This window comes from Heloderma suspectum, chromosome 2 (assembly GCF_057233095.1).
Source record: "Heloderma suspectum isolate Gila_16-S chromosome 2, 16-S_ref, whole genome shotgun sequence".
In the NCBI taxonomy this organism is placed as follows: Eukaryota; Metazoa; Chordata; class Lepidosauria; order Squamata; family Helodermatidae; genus Heloderma; species Heloderma suspectum.
The window spans coordinates 169,209,630-169,236,416 of record NC_139459.1 but is presented as its reverse complement, the minus strand read 5'-3'; the positions used below and the strand labels follow the sequence as shown (position 1 = coordinate 169,236,416).

The following is a 26,787-nucleotide window of genomic DNA, read 5'->3' as shown; positions in this document are numbered from 1 at the left end:
GCCGGTGGCTCCGCAGAGCAGAGCCGGCCAGCTCGGATTCCGGGGGGAGGAACGGATCGCCTCCACCCCCCGTCGGACCCCCCCACAGACGCGAGGTAAGGGAATCCGTACATCCCTACACACAGTAGCTGAACCGCAGGGGAGCTGAATTAAAGAAAATCAATGGAGTAAAAGTATTCTGCAAAAATGTGGCTTCCCCACAGGAAAGTTCTGTGGTGGCTGCAGACTGGCCATGGACTGGCTATGATGTCATGTGCCGCAGAGGACCTCCAAACAGTCCCAATCCGTAGCATATCACCTGTGAAGACAGGCCCGCAGTCAAGTTGACAAATTTCCCTTCCCTCACAGAATCAGGATTGCAAATGGTTTAATTCACTATTCCATACTAGTATGATAGCTCAGGCACTCGGTGTTGGATTCTTCATTGCCACAAACAAAATACAATATGGATTGTCATGAAAATGTGCTTGCTGAAGTTCTCTTAGCACTAAAATCCAGGATGCTTTGGCATAATTTGACCTCCATTTGAGTTCAACAAAGAGATGACATAAGAATTAATAAGACTTGAAGCAAATTCAACACAGTATTCTAAAGAATTTTTTCAGAAACATTCTGGTGACATTTCACAATCATAAGTGATGTATAAATCCAGGAACACTGATTCATGAGGAACTGGCCCATTCTGCTGCCAGAAAAAATAGCAAAACCACTGAGTGAAAATGTCACAGCACAATAACTTTTCTCCTGATCAAGCAAAAAAGGATATTTCAAATATTTTACAAACTTTGACTTTATTTCCCTTTCTTCCACTGTATTCTGGAAAGTTGACAAATGCCTGGTAAATAAACAACCACCTGTATGAGAAAATTGCACATTTAAAAGAATAGTCAAGAGAAAATGGAGTTTCTTTTTTAATTATTTTTTTGAAGCTAAAGGAATAACAGGAAAACCTTGAACAGATAATTTCTACGAAGGCATATTTCCGTTTTATGATACATTGAAAACAAGGCGAGCTATCAACAGACACCTCCAAAGCATCCTCTTCTGTCTGTTTACCAGGGATGGGCAGAATAAAGCAGATGGTGCTTTAGATGGTTAGTGGATCTCTGGCCAATTCTGCTGGGTGACCTAAGATATGCAATTAATAAAAACATTAATAATGAGCAATTAGTTAATTAAACCCACCCCTGAGGGGAAAACAGGAACTCAATTAAGGTCTCTCTCAGGAATACTATGATCATGCCAGTGAACAGGAAGCAACAAGTTCTGGGGGAAGAAGACGCCAAGAAGAAGCTACTTTATCATTAAAAAGTAAGGACAAAACCACTTATTAAACAGCCAGTTTCAAGAGAAAATGGGTCCATTGCTAAACAGGCCTTCTGATTAAACATATTTAAGCTGCAGTCTCTTTCCCAATATTCTTTGGCATGGAATTTACCTTTGCATCTGCCCCAGATTGAATTGATGTTTTTATGGAGCTATTTGATTGTCCACTTTCACAACTGCCAGCCCAGACCCCATCAATTTATAAGTGAAGCTTGAATTTAGTAACCCAATGTGCATCACTTTACCCTTACATTGGATCAGGGCCGGTGTCAAGGGCAGGGATAGTTGGGCACCTGCCAAGGGCCCACGCCCTAGCCGGCGTCCACTAACAGGAACCCCTTGGAGTTGCTCCTCCTGTTCACCATTGCAGCTTGCTGGTTCACCTGCCTCTCATTCTGGTCCAGACAACGATGGTGGTGAGGGGGAGGAGGAGGAACAGATGTCCCTGCCAGCTTGCTCCCTGGCTCTCTGCCTGTCAAACAAGCAAGTGGTAGCAATGATGAGAAACAGGAGGAGGAGCAGTAGAATTTATAACAGTGGTGGTGAGAAGGTAGACTCACTGAGGGGGGGGGGCTTATTAAGGATGTCTTACCCAAATGCCCTCAAAAATCCTCAATGGAGCTGGCATTGCTTTGGATCTCATTCTCCTGGGGCCGATCCGGTGAGGGAAAAGTTTGGGGTCATTTGTGGCACATGACATTGTCACCAATCCACAGCAACCCCGCAGATTCCCACCAGAAAAGGTGCATCTTCGCAGCATACATTGAGTCCGTATTTCCCCCCTAATGCGGCTCCCATGTGGCTCAGTTGTTCTGTGCCTCATTTCTCCAGATTAAATCCAGTATGATGGGCATGCCCAGGGGTGTGTCTTTCGCCTGGCTGTGACCTTGGTCATGGGCCCTCCCTGTTTTCCCCCATTGCTTTTCCACCATTTTGCAGTAGATACAGGTCAAGTTTCTGAACTTTGCCACTCACTGTAATTCATTCGTCTTTCCTTCTCCACCCCTCTGAAGTAAACAATGTGTTTTTAACTGCCTAATGTTCTAAAATAACTAAATCTCGAAGTCTTGGAGGGAGGAATCCTATGGCCGCTAGACAGTGTAGGGATGTATGAAACCCCCTTACCTTGCATCTGTGGGGGTCTGCGGGGGGGGGAGGCAATCTGTTCCCCCCCCCGTAATCCTCGCCGGCCGGCTCCACTCTGCAGTGAGTCCGCAGAGCCGCCGGCCGGCTCCGAAGTGCCAGCGATACAGCAGCCATTGCTGTATCACTGGTGGGCCGGAGTAACTGTGGCCACAAATGGCGTCCTGGACGCCATTTGCGGCCGTAAAGGCCTTAGTTTAAGGTAAATGCAGCCATTTACGGCTGCATTTACCTTAAACTAAGGCCTTTACGGCCGCAAATGGTGTCCCAGACACCATTTGCAGCTGCAGTCAATCCGCTCCAGAGCCGACTGGCAGGGAGGATCCGGCCAGCGATGATTCCTCTTGCAGGTAAGAGTTCCGATCCTCCACAGACTTTGGGGGCCCGGATTCAATAGAATCTGGCCTCATTGGGGTCCATGGAGGAGTTCTCCAACATCCCTAAGACGGTGGCTAAACGGTCATAGGATATCTGGTTTTCCAGGAACCGACCTCGGAGCCCACACTCCGAGGTTGATTCCCGGAGAACTGACCTCCCTTGACTTCTGCGCTGCCTCCAAGGCAGTGCGGAACAGCCCCGTTATCTGCGCTCTCAAGAGGAGCGTGGAGCGGGTGAAAAGGGCCGTTCTCGGAAGGCGTTCCAGGGCGGGGAAGGCAGAAATGTCTGTACGACAGATCCAATGTGTCGTACAGCAGCCACCTACCCCGCTCTGCTCTCCCGCAGCTAGAGCTATCTGTCTAGCCAAAAATGCAGGGCAGGAGAAGCATGGAGGGAACGATCCCCTCCATGCTTCTCCTGCCCTGCACTGGATAGGCAGTCGCCTCCAAGTTTGGAGATGGCTGCCTATCTGAATAGGATTGTGCTCTAAATCGCTAAAACCACCAAAATCGTAAAATCGCTAATTCATTATAGTGCTAAATCACTACACCGCTAAGTCGCCATACAGCTAAATCACTATAACAATAAATCACTATACTACTTTAGCGATATGGTGATATACTATGGCTCGGTACGCACGCTATTGCTGTATGGTTCCATCTCATAATAGGGATATGGGAGTCTCATTCCTGTGGAGGCTGGCAGGCTGGCAGACTATGGAGACTGGCAAGCAGACTTGTTGGTGGGATGTAGGGAAGCTTCCAGAGAAAAGGCTCTGCTCCCTTTCTCTGGATGCCTGATATCTCTTACAATACATTTCCTTCCCCTGAGCAGAGGAAAGTGGGGGTGGGGACCAAGCCTCTCATAGGTGGTTGATGATGTACATTTCGACTAGCGGGCCTCCACCCACCTCACCCCAAAGTAAGGTGGATTAGAGTGCAGTGTGACCTGTGAATGTGGTTGGTTTGGGAGGGGTATAGTCCACTTTTTTCAGCTTAGTGTTCCGCTGACAGACCAAAGCTGATTTCAGGAGAAAGTGGAGAAAAGCTGAAAGCGATTCTCAATGCATTTCCATGAAGATGGAAGATCATCAATTTGTAGTGATCCGTTTTGAGGCCTACACCATCAGCTCAGCTGAGACCAGCTACCATTTGGCTCCTCCTCTCCCCCTCATCCTTCATCTGTTAGCAGTCAGTCTAGCAGAGAGAAAGGTAGAAGGACAAGCATGTAGAAGGACAAGCCCTGCTGAAAAAGAATCAACACAGCTTCCGCAAAGGTAAGTCCTGCCTCACAAACCTTTTAGAGTTCTTTGAGAGTGTCAATAAACATGTAGACAGGGGTGATCTGGTAGACATTGTTTACCTGGACTTCCAAAAGGCTTTTGACAAAGTCCCTTCCCAAAGACTCCTGAAAAACTTAGCTGTCATGGAATAAGAGGACAGGTCCTCTTATGGATCAGTAAATGGTTGAAGAACAGAAAGCAGAGAGTAGGAATAAATGGTAAATTCTCCCAATGAAGGCAAGTAAATAGTGTGGTCCCACAGGGATCTGTATTAGGACCAATACTTTTCAACCTGTTCATAAATGATCTGGAATTAGGAGTGAGCACTGAAGTGGCTAGGTTTGCAGATGACACCAAATTATTTAGGGCGGTTAAAACAAAAAGGGATTGTGAAGAGCTCCAAGGATCTCTCCAAACTGGGAGATTGAGCATCTAAATGGCAAATGCAGTTCAATGTAAGCAAGCGTAAAGTGATACATGTTGGGGCAAAAAAACCCAACTTCAAGTATAGCCTGATGGGATCTGAGCTAGCAGTGACTAGGGATGGCGGAGAATTTCTCCACGAATCTCCGGGAGGCCGAATGCCAACGCATTCGGCCCCCCAAAATTGGTGGTGAAATTCTCCCCCCCCCCCGGGATGGGACTTACCTCTGTCGAATGTCCCTCTCGGTGGCGGGTCCCGGCGGCGTTTCGGCGGCGTTTCAGCGGCTGCGGTGGCAGCGGCCGGTCTTCCGACCAGCTGCTGCCGCCATTTCCCCGTAAAAAAACAAACAAAAAAACGTGATAGGCTACATAACGATTTACGTAGCCTATCACGGCTAGATTTTCAAAGTCAGCCGTGATAGGCTACGTAAAGATTTACGTAGCCTATCACGGCTGACTTTGAAAATCTAGCCGTGATAGGCTACGTAAATCATTACGTAGCCTATCACGTGTTTTTTTTTCCAATTTACTTTTTTATTTCGCGGCCAGGGAGACGGGGCGCTCCCCCCGGCCTGAATTTTGGCAGCAAGGGATGGGGCGCCTCCCCGCTAGCCTGAATTACGGCCGGGAGGGGCGGGGCGCCTCCCCCCCGGCCTGAATTTCAGGGGGAGAAATGGAGCGCCTCCCCCCCCACCGAACACAGCTGCGGGACCAGGTAAGGGACTTTCGTCCATCTTTAGCAGTGACTGACCAGGAAAGACGAGATCTTGGGATTGTGGTGGACAGCTCAATGAAGATGTCAACCCAGTGTGCAGCTGCTGTAAAAAGGCAAACTCCATGTTAGGCATAATTAGAAAAGAAATTGAGAATAAAACTGCCAACATCATACTGCCCCTATACAAATCTATGGTGCGACCACACTTGGAAAACTGTGTACAGTCACCAGACCTAAAAAAAGGTATTGTAGAGCAGACGGTGATTGTAGCCATGAAATTAAAAGACGCTTGCTCCTTGGGAGGAAAGCTATGACAAACCTAGACAGCATAGTAAGAAGCAGAGACATAGAATCATAGAATCATAGAATAGTAGGGTTGGAAGGGGCCTACAAGGCCATCGAGTCCAACCCCCTGCTCAATGCAGGAATCCAAGTCACAGCATCCCTGACAGATGGCTGTCCAGCCTCATCTTGAACGCCTCCAGTGTGGGAGAGCCCACCACCTCCCTAGGGAATTGGTTCCATTGTCATATTGCTCTAACAGTCAGGAAGTTTTTCCTGATGTTCAGCCGGAATCTGGCTTCCTGTAACTTGAGCCCATTATTCCGTGTCCTGCACTCTGGGATGATCAAGAAGAGATCTTGGCCTTCCTCTCTGTGACAACCTTTCAAGTACTTGAAGAGTGCTATCATATCTCCCCTCAGTCTTCTCTTCTCAAGGCTAAACATGCCCAGTTCTTTCAGTCTCTCTTCATAGGGCTTTGTTTCCAGTCCTCTGATCATCTTTGTCGCCCTCCTCTGAACCCTCTCCAGTTTGTCTGCATCCTTCTTAAAGTGTGGTGCCCAGAACTGGACACAGTACTCCAGATGAGGCCTAACCAGTGCTGAGTAGAGCGGAACTAGTACTTCCCGGGATTTGGAAGCTATGCTTCTATGAATGCAGCCCAAAAGAGCATTGGCCTTTTTTGCAGCCACATCACATTGTTGGCTCATATTCAGCTTGTGATCGACAACAATTCCAAGATCCTTCTCACTTGTCATGTGGTTGAGCCACGTATCCCCCATCTTGTAACTGTGCCTTTGGTTTCTTTTTCCTAGGTGCAGAACTTGGCATTTCTCCCTATTAAATGTCATTCTGTTGTTTTCTGCCCAGCGCTCCAGTCTATCCAGGTCACTTTGAATTTTGTTTCTGTCTTCCAAAGTATTAGCTATCCCGCCCAATTTTGTGTCATCTGCAAATTTGATCAGCATTGTCTGCACCTCCTCCTCCAAGTCATTAATACAAATGTTGAAGAGCACTGGGCCCAGGACTGAGCCCTGCGGTACCCCACTTATTACCTCTCCCCCCAGTTTGACAAGGTCCCATTGATAAGCACTCTTTTAGTCCGATTCTGTAGCCAAGTGTGGATCCACCGGATCGTTGTTTCATCTAGCCCACTTGGAGCTAGTTTGCTCATCAGGATTAGGGATGTCAGAGAATTTCACCACGAATTTCGGGGAGGCCGAATGCCATCGCATTCAGCCCCCCGAAATCGGTGGCGAAATGGTCTGCCCCCCCGCCCTCCCCCGGGACGGGACTTACCTTGGGCGAATCCTCCTGGCGGTGGCGGTTCGGCGGCGGTGGCTGCGGTGGCCGGTCTTCTGACCGGCTGCTGCCGCCGCCATTTCCAAGTTAAAAACAAAACAAAACAAAAAAACGTGATAGGCTACGTAAAGATTTACGTAGCCTATCACGGCTAAATTTTAAAAAACACCGTGATAGGCTACGTAAATCTTTACGTAGCCTATCACGGCTGAGTAAAAACAAAAACTTGCGTTCCTTATTTTGGCACGTGTAGTCTACGTAAACATTTACGTAGACTACAGCGAAATAAGGGGAACGCAAATAGCGTAGCCCAATAGCCCATGGGCGCCGCCATTTGCGTACGCGCGTTTTTTTTGTTTTTACTCAGCTGTGATAGGCTGTGTAAACATTTACGTAGCCTATCACGGCTGACTGCAGGGACGCAAACGGCAGCAGCTACGGCCGCCACCATTTGAGCACCCGGCCAGCCAGGATTCGGGGGGGGGAGGGACGGAGCGCCTCCCCCCCCGGCCAGAATTTCGGGGGGGAGGGACGGAGCGCCCCCCCGGCCAGAATTTCAGGGGGGGAGGGACGGAGCACCTCCCCCCCGGCCAGAATTTTGGGTGGAGGGATGGAATGCCTCCCCCCTACCGCGAATCAATGTCGTGAGAAGGTAAGTCACTTTCGTACATCCCTAACAGGATATCATGGGGCACTTTGTCGAAAGCTTTGCTGAAGTGGAGTTATATGATGTCTACAGCATTCCCACAGTCTACAAGGAAGGTGACTTGATCAAAAAATGAGATCAGATTTGTCTGGCAGGACTTGTTTTTGACAAATCCATGTTGGCTTCGAGTAATCACGGCATTGTTTTCAAGGTGCTTCCAGATGGATTGCTTTATTATCTGCTCCAGAATTTTCCCTGGGATTGATGTCAGACTGACTGGTCTGTAGTTCCCAGGTTCCTCCTTTTTACCCTTTTTGAAGATAGGGACAACATTAGCCCTCCTCCAGTCATCTGGCACTTCCCCCATCCTCCATGATTTCTCAAAGAGAATAGACAGCGGTTCTGAGAGTACCTTGCTGACAAAGGTTCGTATAATCAAAGCTATGGTTTTCCCAGTAGCAACATATGGCTGTGAGAGCTGGACTATAAGGAAGGCTGAGCGCCGAAGAATCAATGCTTTTGAACTGTGGTGCTGGAGAAGACCCTTACGAGTGCCCTGAACTGCAAGGAGGTCAAATCAGTCAATCCTAAAGGACATCAACCCTGACTGCTCATTGGAAGGACAGATACTGAAGCTGAAGCTCAAATATTTTGGCCACCTAATGTGAAGAGAAAACTCCCTGGAAAAGACCCTGATGCTGGGAAAGATTGAAGGCAAAAGGAGAACGGGATGGCAGAGGATGAGATGGCTAGATAGCATCACTAATGCAATGAATATGGACTTGAGCACACTCCGGGAGAGCGCAGGACAGGAAGGCCTGGCATGCTATGGTCCATGGGGTCACGAAGAGTCAGACACGACTGAACAACTGAACAACAGAGAGCTGGAAAAGGTGCAGAAAAGGGCAATTAAAATGATCAAGGGGCTGGAGCATCTCCCCTATGAGAGAAGATTACAACAACAGCTGGGATTGTTTAGCTTAGAAAAAAGGAGGGTAACAGGAGATATGATAGAGGTGTATAAAATTATGTATGGTGTGGAGAATGTGGATAGGGAGACATTTTTCTTCCTCTCTCAAAATACTAGAACCCGGGGTCATCCCATGAAGCTGATTGGTGGGAGATTCAGGACATATAAAAGGAAGGACTTCTTCACACAGCGTGTAGTTAAACTATGGAATTCGCTACCACAGGAACATGGCTGGGAGGGTGCTGTTGTGCTCATGTCTTACTTGTGGGTTCCTGGTCGACAGCTGGTTGGCCACTGTGTGAACAGAATGCTGGACTAGATGGACCCTTGGTCTGATCCAGCAGGGCTCTTCTTATGTTCTTATGTGTTAAGCACCACTTTGGACGGCTATATTTGTGAAGTTAATGAACCTGCACCTTCTTGTCCTAATTCCTACCATTTATGTGAGTACCCATTCTTGAACATCTCTAGTGGTTTCCTTCTTTAAGAGATGGAATACAAGTTACATTTAAACGAACGCAACTGTTAATTAACAGTTACATTGCAGCCCAGTCCCCTCCCCCTTTTTATGAAAAGCTGATTTTGGAGTGGATTGAAATCAGAAAAGTGGTGGGAGGGTTACAACTTTCCCCCTTTCCTAAGTCACCCCCAGCTCCTTCTCCTCCTGATCCCCAAGTTTCAGATAAGTATTTGATCAGCCATTGTTGGTAGAAGGGCCTCTGGAGGGGGGCAGTTTGGATCAGAGAAACCACAGGTAGGGAAAGGGTTAAGCATCCCATTCCTTGCTGCTTCTCCATTCTCAGTTGCCCCATCTTGAAGTGGGGGCTTCCCCCTCCCAAAAGAGTAATCAGGCTACTGTTACACTTATTCGTGTGGAACATGTACTTTTGGCCCTATGATAAACCAAATGCAGCATTTACCTGCTGACCTATAACCTTGGATTGCTGACTCATTTTCCAATCCACAGTTGGGCAATACCTTTATTAGGACCAACCGAAATGTTTCAAAAAATGTACAAGTCTTTGAGTTCTCCAGAACTCTTCATCAGGCTAGATGGTGCAAAACGCAAGGGAAACAAAAAAAGAGAGTACAAACCTAAGTCCAGATGTTGTGGCCATGAGGTCTGCATCTTAGACCCAGTCTCAAGATGGAGATACTGAGGGCACACAATCCCCTATGCATGTTTAGACAGAAAAACGTCCTACAACTCCCAGCAGGGAATGCTGGGCGTTGTAGGACTCTTTTCTGTCTAAACATGCATGGGGATTGTGCCCTTAAATATCTAACAACATCTTATCTAGTCTGGCCCTAATTCTGTCCTAAATTCCTGGTTTTATCTTTAGATTGCAAGAGAATGTTTCAAAGGCAATTGACCATGCTGAGAATGTTGGCAAGTTAAGTGCTCAGCACTTAAGCAAGGACAAGCCACAAGGGAAGGGGGGATTAAATAACCCTTCTCTGACTAGATTAGAGCTTAAATTGATGCAATGACGCATTAAAAGATATATAAAGGCTGCTTGGACATTTCAGTGGGTCACCGTACATGTTGTTGCAATAAACAGTGTATATGTGACAAATGGGGTGTGTGAGAGGGCACTGGGCACACAATATCAAAGGAGGCCTTAACACTGCATCACACTTTTGTTTCAGTTTACACGGCTTATTATGTGTGAAGGAAATACATTAAACGGGGTGGGTAGGGATCAGTCTCCTTCAGGAACTGTCAAAAGGATCAGTTGTAGGTGCTGATGTTTGAAATACTTTTTGGCCGGGGGAATGGGAACAATTGTTTGCTCTATCAGGACAAAAGCAATCGGTTAAAAATATTAAAGAAGTAGATTTTGCCTATTGATTTTGCCTATTCATTCACCTAGGGAAGGAAGGGAGGCGAGTAAGCATCTCAGATCATTGGGAATTAGAATGTATCCAAACAATATAGGAATATAAAATACAATAAAAATGTACCAGCGAAATGTTACATCTTTTTTTCTTTGGATTATTTGCCACGTTACACCCAATCAATTGAAATAGTTTTGTTTGAATAATAGTTTATGTTATCTACTTCTGTCTGGTTTACAAAAGGCAATTAATTCTAAAAGTACTAATCCTCCAAACAAATTAGAACACACTATACGCACACCACATTCATAAAAACTTCCTGTCTGTAAGAGCAGTTTACCAACAGAATGAGCAGGTTGGTGTGGCATTTCTTTCTGGCAAAGTTTTCGAGAAAATGTTGCCAGGGAGTACTTGCTCATCTCTATTTTGGGACCCCATCTTGGCTCACAAGCCTCCATTTTTTTTTCCTGGAAATATTAGCCTAACCAATTAGGACAGGATGCATTTTGCAGGTTCCTGTCAACACGCTCTGTTGCAGCCTTCCTCAACCTGGTGCCCTTCAAATGTATTAGACTAATTATCGTATCTCCAGCTGGCATGGCAAGCACATCTGGAGGTTGATGAAGTCTGCTCTATTGAAATGGAAAAGAGAGTGTCCCAGTCCTCTGTACGGTGAACTGGGGACTCTCAGATGCACTAAGATCAAAGCTCCTCTGCTTCCGAATACAATCAAGACAACATTGTACCACTTATCAATTGGCTATTGAGAGCCTTGAGTTCTTGACTACTGAGAGCCCTGAGTACTAACCTTCCCATTAATATCAAAACACACCCACCTAGAGTCACTCCTCTGTTCAGCAGGGCAAGCAATCAATTTCCCCTTGGGTGCACCTGGAAATCTTCCTTTCAGCCACCCTAGTCCTTTGTTAGTTTTACCTTTCTAGCACCACAAGTGTTCTACAACCCTTGAAATCAGAGAGGGTCCCCAAGATCCCATGGGGCGAATACTCTTGCTGGGACTGGGATACACTCAGCCTGACAGAGTCCTGAAATTCCTAGTGTTGCGTTCCTATCTCTGCATCCCCTCATCCAACGATCCATGCAAGGTAAAACCTTGCTATAGCTGGAGAATGCCTTTTCTTCCTGCCTTCTTTCGGATGTACCCTGACAGCGAGGATCCTCACTCCTCCTCCCTTTCATGTGTTTTCAAACTGAAGGTAAATACTCTCTCTTTCTCAACAGTTTTCCAGCTTCTAATACTCTACCCCTCTTTCCCTCCAAATGTTGAAGCATCACCATGCAGTTACACTAGGCTTGCTACTGCCTTATCTCTCCATATTTGTCACCCTCACCCTGCCTTTTGGGATAAGCCTTCAGTAATTTACCTTACAATTTGCCTTAAAAAAAACCCCTCTGTCAATAAAGCTCTCCCTTTTCTGGAAAAGCTTTGGCCTTGCTTCTGTTATTCCTTCCTGGATACCCTACAAGGGCACTCTGCTACCTCGACTAAAGTTCCTACAGTTACGCAAATTGTGCTCCTGTGTACTCTGGTGTACATGCTAGTTTCTGGGCCAGTTCCACTGGATGGACATTAGGGCTGGGGGGAGAAATTTGTTCAGTTCGCATTTTAATATGGACTTACCTAATTCCTCAATTCTGAACTAACATGTGAACTGAAAATTAGTCTTCAAAATTAGCTCTTCAAATTTGGCAATGGAATTCTCCCCACACAAAATGCATGTATTAGTGAAAATAACATTAAAATGCATTATGAAAATTGCTTGCCCAAAATTTGTATATTAGGCCAAATTGTCTATAAAAATGCACATATTAGGAGAATTGTGCAAAAATGTGTACAAATGTTCATACAAAATTTTTAAAAACTCAGTGTTTGTGATAAACTGAACTTAAGACTGGAGAAATTCTCAAAGCATGGTATGAACTGAAATTAAGAATAGAATAATGAGAAACTGAGAGAAACCAGAATTGACAGCTTTGTCCATCCTTGACAGCAGCTGATCAGTTTACTTGGCGTGGCAATACTGATGCCAATGACACTACGAAGCAACCTGAGAGGTCTACTCTTCATTCCTTTGCGGTGTTACTGGAAGTGCTGGGATGCCTGTCTCTCACAGCTGCACACATTCTGTGAGCCATGTATCCCCAGCAACACTGCAAGGGACAGTGATACATCCCCCTCTGATTGTTCAGAACAGCCACACTTGGGTGTTCCCAAATGGACTAGCCTTGATTTGATTCCCCCCCCCTTCTATGAGACAAGCTGGATCCATGTGGCGCTGTTTGGATGGCTACCAGGATGTAACTAATTAGAGATGTAAAAAGTCTGGAAATTGGTTCAAATAACCTTCAGAAAATAAACATTCCTATAACATAATTAAGGCGTGACAATCCATTTCGATATTCAGTTAAACTTGATAATAGTATATCTTCACTATACACAGTAAAGCACAGTCCTGTGTACACTTAATTAGGGGTGAGCCCCATTGAATCCAGCGGGACTTGATTCTGAGGAAACATGCACAGGTACAGGCTGCAAATGCCATAGTTACTGTAGCGAATATGAGCTGTGCTGAACCCCCTTTTATTGTATTTATATCCTACTCCATCTCAGTAAATAATATATCTTTGGAAATCCTAGCATAATTCAAGTTTATTTCTCCAGTTAGGGTCTGAAGAGCCTTAGCTTTTGGTTAGGAATTCACGCTGAGCTTCAGGAATTTCAGAAAGGAAATTAATTAAAATAAGCTTTTAGACATATTGGATGAAAATATTATTTTTCTTCATTAAGCTCTTTTCTTTGTTAAGCTTTCATAGGCTGCAGCCTAATTTGTCAAAATTCTTAGACTGGAGACAATCTACCCCACACCTCACAGCCCAGAGAGCTGAGACTGTATGAGAAGAAACATTGCTCATGGTTCACTCATCACACTGTCATTTCTGGTCAAACAGTCTTGCAGGTTTTTGGTAGAGCTTCAAAAACCTGCCAAACCAGTTTGGCCAGAGATGATATTATCTAGGAAAGACATGGGGGGAAAGCACTGCATGTAGGCAAAATTGTAACAGAAGTATTTGACAGTGTTTCCCACTCAGAAATGATAGCTGATTAACATATCCAAAATCTGCCAAAATCGAAGCACAGCAACACCCTCCAATTTGCACTTCAAAATGGCAGCCGTGTGCTAATCTCCAGGTAAGTGTAATTTCTTCTTAAACTTTTATTTTTCAATTTTATAATGTCCCAGGGACTAGTAATTAATTGTAAAGGTCTAAGAAATATACAAGCCCAGGAACATGGTATTGCATTTATTATACACAATAACTATATTATCCATAATAATACAAGAGGATGTGTGTCTGACTGTCAGCACCATAGTGCCAAGACCATGCATCCTAGACACCTGAAACTTGGCATGCCTGCTAAGGGGATCCCAGAGGCATGCGCCTCGGAATTATTTGCTTTTTAAAATTCATTCATTAATTTTAATTCATTTAAATGTATCCATGGGTTTGAAGCCTGCAGTTATGTCTTTAGTCACAAGGTGGCAAATGTCCCTAAGCATCACATGGTTTTGCAGCTGATACAGTTTGAAGCCGGGGAGATTAGTAGGCCAAGAGACAGAGTTATGTGACTTCTTCCCCACCCCCCTACTGTGGGGCACCCCCCCTCGGGAATGGAGTGGATCGATCCCCCCCTTAGGGGGCTATAGGGTACACCAATGCAGGGGCTGTGCCTAGGGGAGCACACAGGCATAGCTTCACTCAGATGGGGTGAGCACAATGTGTGATAGCTGTGTAGTTTGCTTGAGGACTTCACTGTATCACTAAGGGCCATTCCAACTTGTGCAAAGCTGTCACTTCCAATGAACCTTTTCATCACAATCGCTGCCTTCATACTGTCAAACCATTGTCACATCCACTGACTTGGCAGTTGCCAAAAAGCAGTTGAACAAGGAAAGACGTTTTGTTTGCATCCACAACACAACATTAAACACAACCCAGTTATGCCTAATCATTTTCACAAATCATTCAGGAGCTGGAGCCGTATCAGACATTTTGAGGGTGTCCCTGTGCATCGACTGGCAGATTTTGGATATGTTAATCAGCTGTCATTTCCGAGTAGAAAACACTTTCAAATGCTTCTCTTACAATTCTGCCCACGTCAAACTATTTTTCCTAGACTAAGAGAGCGATCCTATAGTCCCTGGAGAGTGTCGGGGGATCATAGGATTCTTCAGACCCCCTCCTCCAAGGCCATAGATACTGCTACGACCTTGGAAGGGGGACTCCGGAATCTGATCCCTCCCCCACCCCTGCCCCCTCACAGCCGCCTCAGAGGACCTCGGAGTGGTCTGAAAGGGGGCACTGCAGTGGGCGGGGAGGGGAGGAAAGTGGAGAGGTCAGGATATGAGAAATCCTATGTTTTCTCTACCCTGAGCCCCACCAGTGTGCCTCCACTAGAAATGTTCAGAGGCCTGTCTAGAGGAAAAAAATAAAACAAAGGAGGATGGAGAGGTAAAAATAGCCTCTGTCGCTCCTCCCATCCTGGTGGCAGAGCCTTGCAGGCACCCAGAAGCTTCCAAAATCAGAGGCATCTATCCAATCAGGACACAGCCCATAGGATTGCACCCTAATAGTAAGACAAAAGAAGAGAGCATGCAGTACATCAGCATGGCTTCTGCTAAGGTAAATCCCGTCTCATTAACCTTTTAGAGTTCTTTCAGAGTGTCAACAAACATGTGGATGGAGTAATCCAGCAGACATTGTATTTGTGGACTTGCAAAAAGCTTTGGGCAAAGTTCCTCACCACAGACTCCTGAGCAAACGCAGCAGTCATGGGATCCTCTCATGGATCTGTAACTGTTTAAAGAACAGAAAGCACAAAGTAAGGACGATAAATGGACAGTTCTTAAAATGGAGGTGGTGTAAGAAGTGGGGTTTATGGGACCAGTGCTTTTTAACTCGTTCATAAATGATCTGGAGTTAGGGATGAGTAGTGAGGTGCCCAAGTTATTATTCCTACTGGAATAACAGAGTCTTTATTTCCCACTTAAAAACATCCAAAGAGGTCAGCAGGCGCATTTCAACCCGCAGGTCATTCCACAACTGAGGGGTGGCAAAGGAAATTTGCCAATGACACCAAATTGTTGAGGGTGGTAAAAACAAAATCAGATTGTGAAGGGCTCCAAAAGGATATCTCCAAACTGGGTGAGTAGGCATTAAAATTGCAAATGTGGTTCAATATCAGCTAGTGTTTGCATGTTGGGGCAAAAACTCCTAATCACATATACACAGAGGGGTCTGAGTGATTGACCAAGAAAGGGGTCTTGGGGTTGTGGTGGACAGCTCGATGAAAACATTGACCCAGCGTGCGGCCACTGTGAAAAAGGCAAATTCTATGCTGGGAATCATTAGGAAAGGAATCAAAAATAAAATTGCTGATATCGTCATAATGCCTTTATACAGATCTATGGTGTGACAACACTTGGAATACTGTGTAAGGTTCTGGTCACTGCACTTCAAAAAGGATATTGTAGAGCTGGCAAAAGTGCAGAAAAGGGCAAAAAAATGACCAAGGGGACTGTAACAAATCTGCCACATGGGAAGGTTGCAATATTTGGGGTTATTTTGTTTAGAAAAAAGAGGAGTAAGTGGAGAAATGATAGAGGTGTATAAAGTTATGCACAGTGCAGAGAAAGTGGACAGGAAGAAGTTTTTCTCCTTCTCCCATAACACTGGAACCCAGTGGGGTGGGGTCATCCTATGAAGCTGATTGGTGGGAGATTCAGGACAGATAAAAGGCAGACTTCTTCACATGGCACATAGTTAAACTATGGCATTCGCTACCACAGGAAGTAGTGACGGCCACCCCTTTGGATGGCTTTAAAAGGGGATTGAACAAATTCCTGGAGAAGGCTATCAATGGTGTGTGTGTGTGTGTATAACCCCCAGAATCAGGGGCAGTATGCCTCTGTATGCCAATTGATGGGGAACACAAGCGGGAATGTGATCTTGTGTGCAGGGCCAACCCAAGACATTTTGCTGCCTGAGGCAGAGGACAAGATTGTGGCTCCTCCCGCCCCTGCAATTCCATGTACAAAAGCCAGCCAGCTGGTAGTTGAATCTTAGTTCAACGTGGGACAGCATCTTCCACTGCAACTGCGAGCAGCAGGCTAGCTTAGGGGGTGCACAGCTCTGTCCTCTAACATCTTGCTGCTGCTCCCCACCCTCCCTCATCTGCTGCCTGAGGCAGCTGCCTCACTCTGCCTAAAGGTGGGGCCGGCCCTGCTTGTGCTTATGGGAAGACTAGGGATGTCGGAGAATTCCGCCACGGACTCCAGTGAGGCCGGCTTCTTTAGAATCTGCCCCCCCGGAGTCCGTGGCGGAACAGGGCAATCCCCCCTGCCACCCTGCGGAATCCCCCCAGGATGGACCCTACCTGGCTCTGGCGGCGGCAGCTCCAGCAGCAGCTCTGGGTGGTTTTCTGGCTGCTGCCAGGCTGCGGCCGCAAATGGCGGCCGCTACGCCGGCCGCCATTTGCGTCCCTGCCAAGCCGTGATAGGCTATGTAAGTATCTACGTAGCCTATCACGGCTAACGCAGGGACGCCATTTGCGCCCCTGTCTTTTGCTGTGATAGGCTACGTAAATATATACGTAGCCTATCATGGCTAACGCAGGGATGCAAATGGTGTAGCAGCTGCCATTTGCATCCCTGTGGTAGCTGTGACAGGCTACGTATATCTTTACGTAGCCTATCACGGCGAAAGGCAGGGATGCAAATGGCGTGGCGGCCACCATTTGCATCCCTGTCTTTTGCTGTGATAGGCTATGTAAATATATATGTAGCCTATCATGGCTACCGCAGGGACACAAATGGCGGCTGCTATGGTGGCTGCAGCCCAGCAGCGGACAGAGATCCGGCTGTGGGTGGCCCCAGCCGGTGGCTCCGCGGAGTTGCTGAGGATTCTGAGGGGGGGGAACGGAGCGCCTCCCCTCCCACCGCGGATGGCCCCCGCGGAACAAGGTAAGTTCGCACACCCCTAGGGAAGACCATAGTTGTCGTCTTCCCATAAGCATCTGGTTGGCCATTTTGGGCACAGGATGCTGAACTACAAAGGCCTTTGGTCCGATCCTGTATGGCTTGCTTGATCTGATCAGCATGGGGAATGAGGCCAGTGATCATAAGGGCACCAGCTCTCTTTGGCTAGAAGCAGAGAATGGTTTTTAATCAGTTGAAAGCGGTATGAGAGTTTTGCTTTCTATGGCGTACACACACATATTTCCTTTGACACCCACAGGCAACGTGGGCCAAACAGGCACGGCAGGTTTTTGAGAACACAAAAAGCTGTCAAACCGCCTTGCCACAGGCAAAAGTGGGGGTGAGCGCGTGTGCCTCCCTCCTGGAACGATTTTCTCTTTAAAGCTGCTTTCAACTCTCTGGAGAGCTTAAAACAAACGCCCATGGCCCGTCCCCGCCTTAAAGCCCCCCGCCCCGCCACCCGGAGCGCAATCCGCCCTCCGCGCCACCTTCCGGAATTCCTCGCTCTGCGGGGAAAAGGACAGGAGGGGCGGGCATGAAAGGGCACCATCCACCCCGGCAGCTGAGTAAGCAGCGGTCTGGGCTGAGCAACTCGGTCCAGGACGCAGCACCGCCCACCTGTCATTCCGCGGCGGCGATGGTCGCGGCCTGGGGGGGCGGCGGTCCATCTCAGAGCTTCGGGGACGGAACTTTCCGCCCCCGGCCCCTAGAGGGTCTGGCTGAAAACGTGGCCGGGGGGGGGGGGGGCGGAATAAAGCAAGCGGGACTTTCCCCGGCCCCTCGCGCGCGCCGAAGGCTTCCCGGAACTGCCCCGCGGCGTATAAACTCTCCCCGGCGGACCGAGCGCAGCAGTCGCCTGGGTCTCCGCCGCGGCGTCGTTGATCGCAGCCGTGCGCCGGCCGGTCGCTTGCTCGTCTTCCCCGGTTACTGGGCGGACTGAGATCGGTCCGCGCGCCCCAAGGGATCTCTCTGGGCCACACCGCCGCCGGCTTTTGGAGCGGCCGACTTCGCCTCCGAGCAACATGCGACGCTTCCCCGCCTTCCTCCTCCTCCTCGCCTCGGGCGCCTGGGCTGTGGCCAAAGGTAAGGGTAGGGACATCTTCGCCTCGTCGCTACGGCCGCGGTTTTTATTATCTCCAGGTTTCCCGCCCCGGGCACCCCTTCTCCCCTCGGGCCTGGAGCTCTTTCTTGGGGACCTGCCCCACTCAGCGAAAGGGACGGCCGCCGCGCTGATTCCTCCCCGCCTCCGGCAGTTGTCAGAGCGTCATGGCTAGAAAAAGCGTGACCTTGGGGCTCTGGTCTGGAAAAACCAGGCTCGGGTCTGGAAGCGCTCCTCCGCGCCGAATTCCCCCAGGCGCGAGAAATCCACTCTGTACATGCTCGGGGGAAACGTTCATCCTTCGTTCATTATTCCCAGGGTTGGGATCAAGAAGGGAGTTAACAGGGATCAAGCCTCGCTACAAATGAATCCCTACCTAACACTTAAGCTGACTTGCTACCGTGAGGTTACAAGTTTTCTCTCTCTTTTCCTTCCTGGAAAAGGACAGGAGTGATTTTTTTTTTAACCTTAAAAAACAACGACAAAGCAAAATGAGAAATAATACATTACAGATAGTAAAGGAGCACCTTTAATTATTCTCAGAATCTGTTGCCAGGTAGTTTAGCTTTGCTTCGTGGTAAGACTCCCTCTGGCTCTTTTGCTGCGTCTTGTGATCTGGAGGATTTGAGAAGTGGAACATGATTTCAGGGAACTCCTTTTGCCAGCCTTCCCCAACGTAGTGCCCTCCAGATGTGTGTGGACTACAACTCCTGGCTGGTGGATGCTGGGAATTGTAGTCCAACGCATCTGGAGGACACCCATTGGGGAAAAACTGTGCTAGGCTGTGCTCTGATCCCTTCAGAGATCTCCTCCTTGCACGCATTCACTACTACTCTGAACACACTACTCTGAACACACACAGAGACACACCAGCTTGTCAGATGCAGTGTTGACATTTTTGTTTTGCCTGGGAGGGGGACACGAACATTTTTGACCTGATCTTGGTGCTGTGTTTTCTGAAATGAACACGGTAGGAATTAAGCCCCTCTTCCAAATGCCGAAACTGCAGTCCAGCTTACTTTTCCCATCACTGAATAGAACGTTACACTCTAAAAGAAGATGCCTTCTGTCTAATCTTGTGAGTGAACAAATAAGTGTATCAATGGAAGGACCAAAACTATCGGATGCACAAGAAACAAATGAAAATGAATGGACTGGATTTGAGAAGTCCCTTAGCAGAGTGGTGCAAAATGGCAATAAGAAAGCGAGGATGTAAATCAGCCTTTCCCAACCTAGTGGCCTCCAGTTGTTTTGGACCACAATTCTCAGCATTGCTGACCCAGGAATGCTGGTTGGGGCTGATGAGAGTTGAAGTCTAAAACATTTAGAGGACACCAGGCTGGGGAAAGGTGATGACATAAATGTTATGTAGCCAACTTATTTAAAACCTAAGCCTGACAAATTGGTTGTGATGGTGAAACTTTTTTTTACGGTAGCACCATACAGTCATGAATTCACAAGGCAGTCGTGTTTCCACAAGCGTCCTCTCCTCCCCAGCACTGCCACCCCTGTCAAAATCAGAGCCTCTGGTGGCTGCTTTAAAGTAAAATGGTTCGGAGGTCTAATTATGGATTTTCCATGGCATCTATAGCTTGGCCCATCTGACCGATGAAAAATGGAGCTAGAGGTGGGTATCTTGAAGGTACTGATGAGCCCATGCATTGCAGTGGTTAGAATATTGGTTTTGGATGTGGGAAGCCCAGATTCAACTTTCCCCTTAGCCACAAAGATCATTATCTCTCATCTTCACAGGGCTGTTTGTGGCACCCAAAATGCTTCTCTGTTCTCCCTTTACATGTGCCTGCATGTGTCTCAAATAATTCTGATGAATGAATCCCAAACCTCCCTTACTAAATGAGGCTGCCACAGTTCCAATTTTAGATTGAACGGCTGTTTTATGTATGTGGCATTGTGTTTCCTGAGCTTTAAAAAAAATGGCATTGTATTTTATTCTTTTAGCTTTATGGAATCTGCCGAGAGAACTTTGATTATCGGGCTGATTAAAAAAAATATTATAAATAAATATAAGTTGAGCTACAAAGCTCAAATCAGTGGTTTTGTCATAATCAACAGAAATATCTATACCCCTTTTACCACACCCTCTAGCCCTTTTGTATATTTCATGATTGTTAGCATCAGAAACACATAATATGAATAAGACAAAGTCTTTTTAACTTAGTTTTTAAGTGTGTAAGAAGCTTTCCCCTCCTTATAATTAACACTTTCTGAAATAAATCACTTCCATAACAGTTACTCCTGACTCCCCCTTCCCCTTTCAACACCTTGTTGTGGTCACAGTCACAATGACTAAAGGGGGAACTTTTGTCAGGGTCCATTAAGTGCGATTGTCACTTTGAAAATTCCACGCTGAGTCAGGGGCAATTTTGGGTAGGCAGAGCTGGATGGGTAAGGTGGGTGGTTTGGCGGGGTATGTGTGTGCACCAGCTACCACTGATTTGTTTTAATAAAAACCAGAAATTTTCTTATTCTAAAACCAACCTCTTGTTCTTTAAATGGAATCATGTCACAAAATAAAAAGGTGGTTCTTCAACAAATTCTAAAGTGGGGCCGAAGAGTGCCCCAGGTGTGGTGGGGCACCTAACAGCCCTGCCCTGGCTGTAGCCCTGCGCACATTTTTACTTTTAAAAGCCTCATATACAGCTTGAACAGGAGAGAGGTTAGGATGGAACCCTGCAGAAACCCATAGACAACAAATTCCCTGAGAGATGGTGAGCAGTTCTCAGTAGCAGAAGTAGGAACCCATGCAGGAAATTCCAGTAATACTTTGTGCTGGGTTGATGTCTGTGGCTCAGCGTTACCAGCTGTGCAGGACATTTCAGTTGTATTTTGATGTCATTCCATTTTTGTTGCAAAGTGTGATTACTGGGGAAAAGGAGTGGCATACTGAGAAATAATCTTTCTTCAGGTGAGATAGCAACATGGATCACATGCTTTCAGTATGGTCCTTGGGTTCTTCCTGATGCAGGGTTCCTAGAACTACCTATCAGAAGGCATTGTGCAGCAATCCCATTTTCTTTTTCTTAGAGCTTTTCTACACAAGGCATTTATGGTGCGCTTGTCATTCCCTATTCATGCTTGTTTACGGGTTCTTTAGACAACGTCTGTCTAACCAGCACTTTCTGTGAGTTTTTTTAGAGCAGGGAAAATGAGGGATTTCATTGTGAAAGCAAAAGAAAGTGCTATTTCCTCTTGTGTATTTGTGCTATTCTGCTATACCGCAGTGCCACATAGAGGTTATGGAATGGAAAATCAGGAAAGGACATGCTCTTTGTGTAGTGCTCGAATCTCAATTCTGCAACGAAACCAAAAGTAGATATAGCTGACTAACAGCCTCATGTAGAAAAGTTCTTAATGGGTTTTCTGTGTTAAGCGAAAAGACAGAAGAAATGGTGCGAAAACACGGGAGGTTTATGAGTGGAAGATGACATTGTCTGCACCCCCCACTATAAAAGCCTCATCTGATAGCTCCCATATGTATGTTGACTCAGAAATAAGATCCACTGTGTTCAATGGGCATACTCTCCCTAGTAAAATTTCAAAATCCATATTAGTGTAGTAACTTTATTAGGTCAACCAAAAGATCTCCAGAAATGTGCAAGATCACATTTTTGGTGATCTTTTGGTTAGCCTAATAAAGTTACTACACTAATATGGATTTTGGATTTTCTGTTACAGTCAACACAGCCACCTTTCTTCTTCTTCTCTCTATTAAGTATGTTCAGGATTGCAGCCTCTGCGTTCCAAAGGGTAAACGTTTTTGTTTTTTAAAGAATTCCATATAATTCATGTTGCCAGCTGAACCATTCCTGGAAAGGGTCTGGTTTTCTTTGAAGACTGAGCAGATTAAGAGTGGCAGAAAATTCCTCTTCTAGATCAGCTGGCTGTCTAACTAGCAAACAAGGGCTGAATGAGTCATTATACAAAGGAAAAAGGAAGCCTCGCCATCTCCTCAAGGCAGATGCAGATCTCCCAAGTCACACAGGAGTACATGCGTTTCAGTGGCAGAGGGGATAATCCCCAAGCATCCCAGTGTGGGCCAACAAGGCTATGGATGCCAGGAGCAGAGGACAACAGCAAGCTCGATTTAAAAAAAATAAAAAAATAGGGGCTTCAGTGTTTTGTTGAGTAATCAGTTAGATTACTTGATGAAAAATATTTGTGATGGCCAGAGCAATCCTATTGCGGCTGGGGAGGGAGACTCCAACCCGAGGATTTCCTAAATCCAGAGCCCTGCCAGGCTCATGCTGGCAGAGTGGAAGGTCAGGACGGGGGGTGGGGGGAGGCAGGGGCACATTCTTCCAGAGTTTCCCTTCTTTTTTGGCTGGGTTTTTGGTCTTGTCAGATTTCTCCTCCCATTACTCTCAGTGGGATGGAAAGTAAGTACACCAGCACCAGGGATGGTAAGAACATAAGAATATAAGAAGAGCCCTGCTGGATCAGACCAAGGGTCCATCTTGTCCAGCATACTGTTCACATAGTAGCCAACTGGCTGCCCATGGGAAACCCACAAGCAGGACATGAGTGCAACAGAACCCTCCCTCCCACGTTCCCTGGCAACTGGTGTACATAGGTTCCCTGCCTCTGATAGTGGAGGTAGCATATAGCCATCAGGACTAGTAGCCACTGGTGGCCTCCATGAATTTGTCTAGCCCCCTTTTAAAGCCATCCAAATTGGTGGCTGTCACTATGTTTTGTGGTAGTGACTATGCTTTCCTCCCTGTTCTTGGTGCAAGTTGGGGGAACTGGAGGGTCCCCCAGTCCACCCCTGGTATGCCCCTTTTTGCCATTACTGCTGTTGGAGCACCAATGGCAGATGAGGTTTCCATGCCCACAACAACAGGTCTTGCAGTGGCAGACCTGCCTCTCCACCTGCAGACCTCCTGCTCTGCCTGCAGACCTCCGTCTCTGTGGGTGGAGAGGGAACTTCTCTCTAAGGCTCCTGGGACACCTTCCTAGGGAACACAGGGTAGTACCCCAAGACAAGCGCCTACAAAAAAAGCAAGGGCAACTGGCATCGTCTTAGAAGAGGCATTCTCCCTTCTCAAACTCACAGTTCCCACATACAGGGCTTTTCTGCATGAGGCTTTTATCCTGCAGCTTTACCTAGGCTTCTGCTTCTGGATTCTTTGCGGGATTAAGATTGGTTCCTTTACACATACTTTTTCCAGGGGTTTTCTTTATCTGCCTTTCTATATGTTTCATTATACAGCCACTAAGTGGCACTGTGGTATAGTGGAATTGTGCAATTACACAGAGGGTTTCATGGTGTCATTCAGGATATACCAGACTTTCCTCATTAGGAAAAAAAACCCTGTAATAATGGTCACAAAGTACGGGAGTGGTCCTGGAGGATGTCAATGTCATGTAAAGGACCTGCGAATTGCCGTGAGTGAGCAATCACAAGTGCACAATAAAAGCATCATACAGAAAGGCTCACAGTGGCTTCTCATCAAATGCCAAGTCAAAAAGGGGAAACCATTGCATGTGTGAACCAGCTGTGTGTTAAATAATTATCCCCTCTTCACTAGTAACATAATTAATGCCACATATAAGCAGGACTGCATGGTTTCTGCAATTCAGTGAGACTGCAGAAAAGGTGCAGACTGTGGTTCTGGTCACAGAATTCAGCTTCCCGACACTTTCATAATAAAGCAAGTTTTTAGACCTTATGACTGCAAACAAATGCTAGAAAGTGTGTGGACAATTCCTGCTCAGAAGCCACAGGAAAAGCCACTTAAGACTTCCTGTGGTTTTGCAGGTGGCTCTTCAGTACCCTCATTGTTCTCTGGCCCTTCACTTGACAAGGATAACCTGCATAAGCAAATCACAATTAAAAAAAATAAAGTTGGCAACATAGGAGAAATTGTACAGTCTTGTTCCATTTGGAAAATGTGTTCCAGCTTTTGTTGAGGCAGGATTTGAACCGCTGTAGGGTACATATGGCATTGTGCATGAGAGACTTGCTTTGACATTTCATCCTCGTTTACAGCTTGCTGTGTTGGGTTCACAGCATTTCCATGTTGATGGCTCTTCTTTGTTCCTCTGCAAGATGGACACTTTGACCTAGCCAAGAAACCATGTGTGTGAATACAGGCTTCCATGTACATACCACTTGCTGGATCATGAACAACGTGATTCTCATCCAAATGGGAAAACAAAACCAGGAGAAATTATTTCCTGATTATTTAGAACCAGAGACAAATATGAAGTCAAGAATCCCAGCAAATTTTACACAAGAATCAATTAAACTAGTTTATGGAACACAGGCTAAAAATAAACAACTGAAAGTACAAACATATGAGACTAGATAAGTAACTTCAAATCAGTAATCATATGCAATATTATACAAAAAATGCTGTGAAGCAAATGAAATGAATAATAATAATAGAAATGAAGTAAATAATAAAGAAAGAAGAAAATATTTCTTTCTTTCATTTCTATACCGCTCGATAGCTGAAGCTCTCTGGGCAATTCACAACAGTTTAATGTGTCTTCATCACATACTAATAACAATCTGTTAAAAGCATTGCTGTTGTTTGCCATCTGCCAGAAGTGTTTCGATTATATGAAGTCTTCAGTGTCAAATCCTCAGCTCAGACAAATTCACAAAGCATCAGCTGCCTGCCTCAGCAAGGATTCAGGAGGCCCAGTCTCAGGGCTCATACATATACCTAAATTAGACACTGTAACATGCTCCTTTATTTGGACTTGTAAAGTCTAAATGAGGATTATGTATTCAAATGTTGGGATCTCAAACATCACTCCAGAGGGACTCCAGAACTGTTAGTGGAATTTTTTTCTTTGAAGGTTGATATAACTGGAAGTAGGACCACTTATGTAGGAAGGAACCCACCAGAAGGGACATTGTCGAGGCCTCCCTCAAATCTAGAGCCGGACCTGACACCTGTTCACATACAAAGGCTTTTTAAATTTAAAACACAGAGTTGGATAAAGGGCAATAGATATTAACAGCCAGGTATCTGTTTCCCTGAGAAGCATATTTTACCTCCTTGCCTGCTATGTAACCCCCTCTCTACATTTCACCATATCTGGTGTAACTCCACTTTGTTTGTTTGTTTGTTTTCCTATCTCCTCTTTACTTCCCCCATTGTAATCTTACCGTTTTTATATTTCCCTTATATATCTGCCCTTTTATACAAGTTATATCTGTTGCACTTTCAGGAGCTAAGGAAGCAGAATTCATCAGAATTTGGCCAGAAGAGCCTGTGGTGGAATTTGGAGGCTCCGTTGTGTTGAACTGCAGCTCCAACTGTGATAGAATTCGCTTTGAGACCAGCATAAAACAGGTTTCCGCAGGAGCTGGGATGACTTGGAAAGCCTTCAATCTCACGAATGTCACCGACTGGACGGCTGCCCCATTGTGCTATGCTACTTGTGAGAGTGGTTTAAAACTTCAGCGTACAAAGATCACGGTTTACCGTAAGTCATGCGTCAGGCTGTGTTGGGATAACAAGTGGTCATGAAGGGCTGCTGACAATCGAGGGTGCTGCTTGCCTTGAGGGGAGCTGGAGGCTGCTTGCTGAACACCGGGAGGACTCGCCCTTTCAGGGCCACAGCTGGAGGTTGAGTCTCAGCTGGAAAGAAAGTGGCTGGCTCAGGAAGCTCAGTGTAAAACCCTGACTCACTCCCACCATTGGTCCATCCAGCCCAGTAATCTGACTGGGAGTGGCTCCCCAGGCGTCACGCAAGGGATCTTTCCCCGCACATTAACCTAAGATCCAGGGCCGTGGTTCCCTGACTTTAGAACTCTAGACTTTAGAAGCTTGCCTTGGTGCTGCTGGCCCTGGGCTTTCTGGCCCCAGCTGAAGCCCTTTTGATTTACCCAGGCCTTTGAACTCCATTCATTCCTAGCTATATTCTTCTCTTCACATTGCCGACGTTGGATTTCATGTTGCTTTCTGCTCTTTTAATCACCGCTTCTTTTCCTATTATTGAAACAGTCTTGTAATATATTGTCATATTTTGTATTTTGACATTTTTGCCTTTGAAATTTCATTATAAACTGATGGATAGGATATTAAAAAATAAAATAAAATGAGAGCTGTGCTGTCAGAGATTGAACCTGGGAGGTTTTGCTTGCAAAGCATGTGCTCTCCCTGAGCTTTGCCTCTTCCTCTACTCTTCCCTGCCCAACTGAAGGATGAAGCTCCAAGAAAACTGTCATTTGATATGTGCATAAAATTCGGAGTTTTATGCAAACGTTTAATGGCAAACCCAGAGTATGTAGTCATCTATTTTTAATAGGGATCTTTACATTGTTGTTGTTGTTCAGTCGTATCCGA

The 26,787-nt window shown here is 46.3% G+C and overlaps 1 protein-coding gene and 1 long non-coding RNA gene across 5 annotated transcripts in view; one reads left to right on the top strand and one right to left on the bottom strand.

The window, feature by feature from the left end:
* Nucleotides 1–351: 351 nt before the first annotated feature.
* Nucleotides 352–18,830, bottom strand: LOC146353180 (uncharacterized). Of its 3 annotated transcripts, XR_014788003.1 has the most exons (4): nucleotides 17,983–18,612; nucleotides 15,132–15,184; nucleotides 1,578–1,798; nucleotides 896–1,128 (listed from the first exon to the last, which is right to left on the bottom strand). It is a non-coding gene; the product is annotated as an uncharacterized LOC146353180 (long non-coding RNA). The 3 variants fall into 3 exon arrangements; XR_014788004.1 differs by lacking the exon at nucleotides 1,578–1,798 and having other exon boundaries at nucleotides 352–1,128; nucleotides 15,031–15,184; nucleotides 17,983–18,830; XR_014788005.1 differs by lacking the exon at nucleotides 1,578–1,798 and having other exon boundaries at nucleotides 353–1,128.
* Nucleotides 17,879–26,787, top strand: part of LOC146353179 (intercellular adhesion molecule 5-like) — a 25,074-nt gene continuing 16,165 nt past the window's right edge. The window contains exons 1-2 of one of the 2 annotated variants that reach the window (XM_084835883.1): nucleotides 17,879–18,447; nucleotides 25,667–25,924. In XM_084835883.1, coding sequence (XP_084692009.1) covers nucleotides 18,387–18,447; nucleotides 25,667–25,924 — 319 coding nt within the window. In that variant the 5' untranslated portion in view covers nucleotides 17,879–18,386. The remainder of the gene's footprint in view (nucleotides 18,448–25,666; nucleotides 25,925–26,787) is intronic. The other variant, XM_084835884.1, reaches the window with a different exon arrangement.